Source organism: Silene latifolia, chromosome 6 (assembly GCF_048544455.1).
Source record: "Silene latifolia isolate original U9 population chromosome 6, ASM4854445v1, whole genome shotgun sequence".
Taxonomy (NCBI): domain Eukaryota; kingdom Viridiplantae; phylum Streptophyta; class Magnoliopsida; order Caryophyllales; family Caryophyllaceae; genus Silene; species Silene latifolia.
In genome coordinates, this window is record NC_133531.1 from 15,157,905 (window position 1) to 15,167,091 (window position 9,187).

The 9,187-nt window shown below is 37.7% G+C and overlaps 1 protein-coding gene across 1 annotated transcript; it reads right to left on the minus strand.

Moving 5' to 3' along the window:
- Positions 1–535: 535 nt before the first annotated feature.
- LOC141586433 (endoplasmin homolog) lies at positions 536–6,296 on the minus strand. The gene is made up of 15 exons (XM_074407641.1): positions 6,051–6,296; positions 4,922–5,045; positions 4,674–4,827; positions 4,477–4,557; positions 4,270–4,381; positions 4,034–4,160; positions 3,803–3,941; positions 3,120–3,237; positions 2,834–3,024; positions 2,502–2,717; positions 2,240–2,405; positions 2,014–2,155; positions 1,764–1,914; positions 1,226–1,630; positions 536–1,074 (listed from the first exon to the last, which is right to left on the minus strand). Exons 1-15 carry the CDS (start codon positions 6,115–6,117, stop codon positions 829–831), a joined length of 2,439 nt encoding a protein of 812 aa, XP_074263742.1. The 5' UTR covers positions 6,118–6,296; the 3' UTR covers positions 536–828.
- Positions 6,297–9,187: the final 2,891 nt, after the last annotated feature.

A 9,187-nucleotide genomic window follows, 5' to 3' on the forward strand; every position in this document is an offset into this window, starting at 1 on the left:
GATTAATTACCGATGGAGGCCCCAAATTTAATAGATGGAGGCTAGGGTTTATTCAAAGAGGAGGGGGAGAATTTGATTTTTTTTTTTTTTTTTTGGTTTAGGTTAGCAATCAATTCATTTAATTCTCTATAATTACAGTGTGTCGCATCTTAAAATCAATTAATATAAGTAACAAGTGTGTTCCCAGTCTTAGTTTCTTTTGTTCATTTCCCTCAGACATTCATCCTATATTCCAAATACAGTAAGGCCTTTGTTTCGCAGCCAATACAGTTACTTGAGCAACAAACAAAATACAACACCTCAAAAAAAAAAAAAAAAAAAAAAAAAAAAAAAAAAAGTATAACTTATTTATTACACCCATAAAAGGGTAAGCTCTTAATAACAGCGCGATCCACAGACCTCCAGCTTTGGGCCGACTATATCGACAAAATTTCTGACTTGAGATTAATCTCAATTGCCCTCGTATAAATTCGTTGATATGCAAAACACCAATTGGATTTAAATTCCACCCGTCCTGACAAATCGAGGTTCGAGGTTGAATGATAATTCTAAGATTCAATTCATTCCAAATGCAATTACCAATCTTACAAGCAGAAGGGAATTAAGCCAATCAAATCCGACAGACTCAGATTGATGAAAGAAAAGCCTCAGTTCTCGCTGCTTTCATTTTCTGAACTAAATAATCTAAGAACGCTACTTATAGCAGAGACAAAATTCTGGTAAACTATGTTATACAGGGATGTAGAGTGATATCTCGTTCATCATCCGGAAAAAAAAGGGCAACGCAAGGGCACAAGATGGCAAGTCAGAGCGTGTTTTATACGGAATCTAGAGCTCATCCTTAATGCCTTCATCTTCTGCATTGGTTGAAGATTCCTCCTTGGTCTCAGTTTCGGTTTCAGGTTCTTCCGTGTCATCCTCCTCTTCCACAGCTACATCACGGCTGATGTTGAGGCTTGACTTGACTGAATCGTAAACACGGGAAGCAAAGTCCTTTGGGTCGTCCAACAGGAATCCACTCTCGAAAAGCGCTGTCTGGTACATAAGCTTCGCTGTTTGCTTCACACTCTCATCCTGCACAGTCGGATTTTATTACATTGTCAAATTTTAGGACAGACAACAATATATATCAGAATTTGCATTAAAAAAAAATCTGAGTACCACAAAAAATAGGGTTTTCAAATTTAAGAATTTTTATGACGAGTTTTTGGGAAAGAAAACATACCTCAGGATCTGTAGTTACTCTCTCACGGAGCTCCTTGATGATTGGATGTCTAGGATTAATTTCAAGAACCCTCTTACCCCGCATGTAAGCCTGCTTATTTGCATCACTCAGTGTTTGTGATTGCATAATCCTCTCCATGTTCGCACTCCATCCAAATTTAGAAGTCACAACGACACAAGGAGTATCTGCCAAGCGGTTGCTTATCTTAACATCATCTACCTTCTCAGTCGCAAGAGAATTCTTCCACCACTTTGTAAGCTCCTTGAAATTCTCCTTTAGCTCCTTGTCTTTGGAGTCCTTGCCTAGTTTAAGACCCTCCTTTGACACATTTTGGAATTTCTTGTCCTCGTAGTCCATTAGGTATTGCATCAAATACTCATCCACGGGATCCGTGAAGAAAATGACCTGTAAGTAAAGAATACGGAGTTACAGCAGTTTCATGGAAATGAAATGGTCTAAAACGATCAAGTCTCATGAAAGATAGGTTACAGGTTCCTTGAAAGGCTGAAAGTAACTCAGACATGTTCCGTAAGATTACCTCATAGCCTTTCTTTGTAAGCCTCTCAAGGAAGGGAGAGTTTTCCAACTGCTCCTTGCTGGTTCCTGTTATGTAAAAGATATCCTTTTGTCCAGACTTCATTCTTGCGATATATTTATCCAGGGATGTCAACTTTCCGTCGGATTTTGAACTGTTCAGTGGAAGCCAGATTAAGTAAACATGCTTCAGAGAGGACTCAGAGACGACAAAAGAGTTTGCTAAAAGAGCCGTTCGTGTTTGAGTTACTTACGTTTCAAATCTAAGAAGCTTGGACAAACGATTCCTGTTTGCAGCATCCTCAATAATGCCGAGTTTAATTGATTTACCAAACTCATTCCAGAACTTTGCGTACTTGCCCTTCTTCTCATCATCGTCGGAGGACTTCTCAACATCTACAACAGAAATGAGCAAAGATTCAGGATCCTATTGCTATTTCGTTTAAATTTAGTATCAAATAAAGTTTCGAATTAACCAACCCTTCTTCTCCTTGTCATCAGATTCTTCAGGATCCTCTTCGGCAATCTTGCGGATCATGTCAAGGGCCTTCCTGATCAGTTTCTTTTTAATGGTCTTCAAGCTGCTGTGTTGTTGAAGCATTTCTCTTGACACATTGAGAGGAAGAGTGTCGGAGTCAACAATACCCTGGCAAAAGGTTAAATCATCAAGCCATAGCTAAAACAATAAATCGTATATATCTACTTGCGAAGATGCAACATCTTCCAGAAGAATTTTCCTTACCATCAAGAAGTTTAGATACTTAGGTAAGAGCTCATCAAATTCATCAGATATAAAGACCCTCCTGACGTACAGCTTCACATTGGCTTTGTTGTTGTTGTAGTAGCTCTCATACAAATCATGAGGAGCCTTTGGAGGAACAAAGAGAACCGCCTTGAACTCAACATCACCTTCAGCATTGAAATGACTCCATGCTAATGGCTTTTCCTCGCTAAAGTCCTACAAGATACAAACCCACAATAAAATTAGCCTCTTGGAAAATAGTCTCGTGTTAATAGTGTAAGACCAGCACATTTAACAACAGACTTCACAGTAAAGTTAGTTGACTGACTAACCTTTGCCAAAGAGTGGTAGAATTTTGTGTACTCTTCTTCAGTGACCTCCTTAGGGCTACGTAGCCATATGGCCTTAACATCATTTAGGAGTTCCCATTCAGAAGTTGTTTCTTTGATGGTTTTTGTTTTCGGTTTCTTCTCAGCTTCCTCATCCTCCTCTTTCTCTTCAGATTCTTCCTCAGAAGTCTCAGCTGTATTACAAGACACGACCAAAAACATGAAAAATTAGTCTAAAACAACAAGGAGGCTGAGTTTTCTCAAACTGATTCAGGATAAGTCCACATACGAGTTTCATCTTCATCACTTGACTCGTCATCATCTGCAGGCACCTCCTTTTCAACTTCCTTGGTTGCCCATAGGGAAATAGGGAAATTAATGAACTCGGAATACTTCTTCACTAGATCCTGAAAATAGCGAAATGTAAAAAAAATTAACAAATGTCTTTCCAGTATAACAAAAGTAAAGTTTTAGTAATGTTCTACTCAATGAAAAAGACAATAGAATAGATGTGGAAAGACAACACATGGCTGTAGCAAAGAGAAGTAGATTGTTTCGAAGATATATTCACCAAAAAGAAAAGCAGGCCCAACATATATTGTGTTGAAGACAGCTATGTTAAGCAAGAAACTGAATTTAAGCGTTTCAAGTTCCAAATTTGTATCACCTACATTCATTAGAGTTTGTAGTGAATTTGACAGCAAGACCATAAGAGAAAAACTGAATGTGCTGTCAACCAACCTACCAAATCTTTCTTACTAGTAATATCAGTATCGTCCGATTGTTTTGGAAAAGAATTTTAAGTGGAACGAATAAGCAGTAGGAAGCCAACGAAAATTGCCCGACAGGAATACAGGATCATAGCAGAAATTTTGTAGTCGTGAACAAGTGTTCCAGATAATTGGAGAACAAACCAACAAAGATAGAGATGTAGGCCATGAACTAGCATGAATGATATAGAAAAATACCCACCTTCAATTTAGCTTCCTCCAAGTACTCTCCAGCCTCCTCTCGAAGATGTAATCTGATCTCAGTACCACGGCCTAGAGGTTCGTTCTCTGTGTCCTCAGAAATCGCGAATGCACCATCAGCCTTTGATTCCCAAACATATCTGCAGAATAAGCGATCCACATATAAGCACATGGTGATGACAGACACCAACGACAAGCGAAAAAGGGCATAATGAAGATGTTTGGAGCTCACTGTTTGTCATCATTATGCTTGCTAATAACTTCAACATAGTCAGCAACAAGGTAAACCGAGTAGAACCCAACTCCAAACTGTCCAATCAAGTTAAGGTCTCCACTTGTTTGCATCTTCTCCACAAACGCTGAATTAACCAATACACATTTACGCATCAGTGATATGACACTAAGTAGAATGCAAGGTTTCATTTTGTCGTAACTGATATTACGAGGAGTTATAGAGTCAAATCCCACCTGAAGTTCCGGATTTTGCGATAGTTCCCAAGTTCTTGATAAGGTCCTCCTTTGTCATACCAATACCTTTGTCACGAATGGAAAGGATTTTCTTCTCTTTATCCAATTTAATCTGCAAACATTAATTCCAAAGATTGATTCCGGGTGATAATTAAAATAGAAGATGTAAGGAGAAAAAAAAAACGCAAAAGATTCATGATAACCTACCAAAATTTCGAGCTTAGCTTGGTCACCTTCGCCAAGCACACCCTTATCAGTGAGAGCCAGGAACCTAATCTTGTCCAATGCCTAGCAATGCAAAACATCCAGCATTCAGCAAACAGTCATACAACAGCAGTATGGAATTCGTAACAATACTGACATTCAACGATATAACATTAACGATATACACACAAAACACTTACATCAGAAGCATTGGAGATGAGCTCCCTCAAGAAAATGTCTTTGTTACTGTAAAGAGAGTTGATGATGATGTCCATAAGCCGAGACACCTCAGCCTGGAACTCGAACTTCTCAGCATTGCTGCGAAGCGTTTTCCTTGACATAGATTCCGCCTCCCTACATAAACCCCACCATAATCCCTCCACATTAGTATTACAAGACTCAAAATTTAATTTTACATTCGGAGCAGAAAGCTCAGGATTTTGTATACCTTTTGACAACATCAGAATCAGTGGACAAACCACTAGGAACAGCTCCTCCGATCTTCTCCTCAACCTTGGGCGGGTTTGCTAATTCATCTGAATCAACTTCCGCATTCACTTGTATCCTCCTCCCTATGCAACGAAAAAACACAATTTCAATCCATTCACCATCAAAATCCTTTTCAAAGTATCCACTTTTAATCCATTCTCGATACTCCGCCATATTAGAGGATCGATTTTAAAAATGCCCAGTTATGTGCAGCCTCATATCTCACTCACCAATATTCCCTCCCTTCTCTCCATTTCCATTTCCATTTACATTTTCATACGTTTATTCAAAATCCCCGTCACATATATTAAACAAACGTATTGAAATGGGAGGTTTTTTCGAATAGAAAACATTAATGACACTTAAAATGATTACTAAAAATAACAAACTATCGCTCACAATTTCATCAATTGACTAACTACCCAGATCAAGTTACACCGATTATAATAATGGGAAATCATAAAAATCAAATTCCATGGAATACAACTGAGATTTCACATTTTCAAAATTCACCAACTACCCAAATCAAATTACACTAACTTCTAAAATGGGTAACTTCCGTAATTCAAATTCCAATTCCAATTAATATAGTACCATCAACAGACATCAATAAACCAACATATTACTTTACTAATCATAAACCCTACATCGCAAAATTTCACATTTTCAAAAATCTGATAACTACCCAGATCAAATTACACTGAGTTCTTCCAATTAATATAGTTCTATCAACAATACATCAATTAAACAACAATTAACACAGTTGATCATAAACCCTACATCGCAAAATTTCACATTTTCAAAAATCTGATAACTACCCAGATCGAATTACACTAAGTTCTATAATGGGTACTAAACAATATTCAAATTCCAATTATAAAATACTATGTACATACATCAATGAACAATACGTCACTTAACTGATCATAAACCCTACATCGCAACCTTTCACATTTTCAAAAATCTGATAACTACCCAGATCAAATTACACTGAGCTCTATAATGGGTACTAAACAATATTCAAAATCAATCAATTAATAAATAACATTAATAAGAAGACGGTCTCACACCGTAAGACGAGACAATACCTTGATCCGGAAGAAGGAAAAGAAGGCACAAAAGAAACAAAAAGGACGAAACCGTCCACTTATTCATCCTCAATTTCGCAACAATTTACAAATAAACTCTTTGATTTAATTTTCGTTTTAAGAAGATGATGTTGGTTTGAGATCTGAAAAGAGTAATTAAATAGTAAGAGGAAGAAGGTGAAGACTGTGATGATTATAGAGTGGAGTGTGAGATGGGTTGGAGAGGGTGTGAGGTGTCACGTGACTAGTATAATGCCACATCAAGAAGGGATTTTATTGGTTGATTGATGCCACGCTGGAACATCGGACGGCTGATGTGGGATATTGGTTGCGTGGCGGAATGTGATTGGGTGGAAGTACTTGGGTAGACGTGGAGAATGGAAGACTTGACTTGGTTGGGTAAGTCAAGTTTGTTGAGTATCAGAAGGTTCACGAAACTTGTTTCTCCCGTATACTCGTATTTTTTCGATTTCTACGTGATCCGTTTATAAAAGCTAAATTTACTTTAGAAATTGTTCCTAAAAATACCTAAAATAATAAAATTTGAGTTTACTAACAGCTAAATTTAATAAAGAACATATTTACAAGAATGAGTAAACTAAATTTGTGATAATATTTTGACAAATTATCCCAAAAATCGATAGAAAGTGCATAAACTAAAATTTAAAAGCCAGGATTAGAGCATTTTGGCTATTTTATTATTAAATTTAGGGGCATCAGTGATGTTTTCAAAAGATAACGGATACCACGTAGAATTCTTAAAAACATAGGGGTACCCACGTAGAAAAAAAAAATTAAATGATGACCACACTTTTTGTTCATGATATAACCGTACAAGCTAAGTTTAATGACATGTTACTATTCACTGTTTCACAAATATGAGAAAGAAATGGTTGGCAAGAAAATATAACTTTTGTTTTGTTTAGCTCAAACATAAAAAGTTGTCTACAACATAATTAATAAAGTTTATTAAACATTGACATTTTAAATTTATATTTCCCTCACAATTTTTTTTTTCTTTCGAGTTTTGATTCATCGAAAGGAGCTTGAAGCGAAGCACAAATTATCCCACCTTGTCAATGTAGACCACTTTAACCACTCGATCTTTCGTTGTCCAAGTTGATTTGCTTACCTTACATACCACCCTTACTTTACTATGACTAAAACGGAGATTATGCTCTACCAGACACCCATGCTCCATCCACCTATATCGCGAAATTTATGCAGTCTACTCTTGATTTTGTTCAGCAGTTTACGAATTGCATCACAATAAAGGGGTGGCCTAGTACTAAACATGACAAAGAACTCATTCCTATTAGGTACAGCACTTTTCGGATTGCATAAAGTATTCGATAAGGGAGTGACCTAGTACTAAACATGACATAAAACTCGTTCCATTTCATGCGAGGCGGCTGCGAGGTGGCAATCGGGTAAGTCGGGTTCGGTCGGGTTTAGGTCAAGTCAAGTCGGGCCAGGTCATATTGGTTTCGGGACATATCGGGTCAGCATACCCTTTCAGGTCGGGGCGGGTTTGGATCGTTATCGGGTCGGGTCAAATGATGTATCGAGCCGGGTCGGATCATTATCGGGTCCGATTACTATATCGCACTACACAATTTTTGACCATTAAATTTAGTTTTTAACCTATTATTTGGTTTAATTACTTCATTATTAAGTCAAACATATCAATCTAAACACAAAATCACTTTCATTTGATCAAAATTAAGCTTAATAATTATCGGTTCAACAATTTAATCGGGTCAGTAACGGGTCGGATCACTATGGGGTCGGGTCTGGGTCACTCGTAATCGGGCCATGCCGGGTTATGGATCGATTTCGGGTCCTATCGGGCCGGGTCAGACTTGCCAGCTCTACGGCTGCCATACAGGACAAGTCGAGTTAACTTCGGAGTAGACTCTTCTTCAACTCAATTGATTCCGAGCTAGGCAATCAATTTTTATTTTTCTCCACCAGCAGTTTTAGCTTGTTTTGATTCTGCAATATTTACAAGGATACAGTTGTACAACCCGTTGACAAGATCCATAAAACCTTTCGGGTTACATAAGCAGGGAATCGATGGCATACTCCATGGCAGTTTCAGCGTTGCTTCCAATGTCAAGGCTTCTTTGATGCAACGAGATACATGATTGCTGCAACAATCACTGGGTACTGCGTACATACACTTGTATGGTGATTCCAACAATTTGAGCAAATATCATTTTATTAAAAAAATAAATAAAATTACTCCGTAACACGATACCTTAATGTAACGTTGCATGGTAACCCATATGACTACCCACCCAAGGTATGGCAAGTACCTGCTTTTTGGTAGAGGAAACAATCACACATGAATAAACGTTACGAATACAATAATACTCCGTAATTTGTATTCAAAACTTAAAAATCAGTAAGCAATTAGACCCTATATGACGATATATGCATGTAAGGCTTAAGATATTCCATTGTCGGATAATATGTAATTCTAAGTTATTCTGACTCGGTTGCAAGTGTCGGACACGATAAATGTCGGCGTGTCGGCTACGTTTATTTATGCGAAGTTTCAATTTGGTCTAAAATAAAGTGTTGAAGTGCAATCGTAATGGACACTTTCAAGTATCATACACGCAATACGCGAGTAGAGTAAAGTGAAATGTCGAGGTAACATAGATAGTCCTTAGTCGTTACCATCTCACTCTGCCATACACTTGGTCAAGTGAAAGCCATAGTCGACCTTCGGTGTATGTACCATCTCGATCATCTTCTGAGTTATTGTCACCTACACGAAAAGAAATACAAGTATATTTTAAAATTTAAATGTATATAGACACCGATAAAAACAATTGCAACAACTACAACAAGTACAACCTTTGGTTAGTAGATCGACTTCTCCTGTACCTCGTCGTTGGTGGACCTACACTTGATGACATAAAAAATGAAATTAGCGACGCAATACATAGACATGACCCATTCAAGAGAACCACAATCAAAACTAGGGCGCGTTGAGAATACGCGGAAATGGAGGAAGTATCTCGTATGACTATTAAGCTAGGGCGCGTTGAGATAAAAAGTGAAATGTGATTCATTACTAGAAAGTTTGAAGTTCTCACCGTAATAACTCTGTGAACGACGAGAGCACT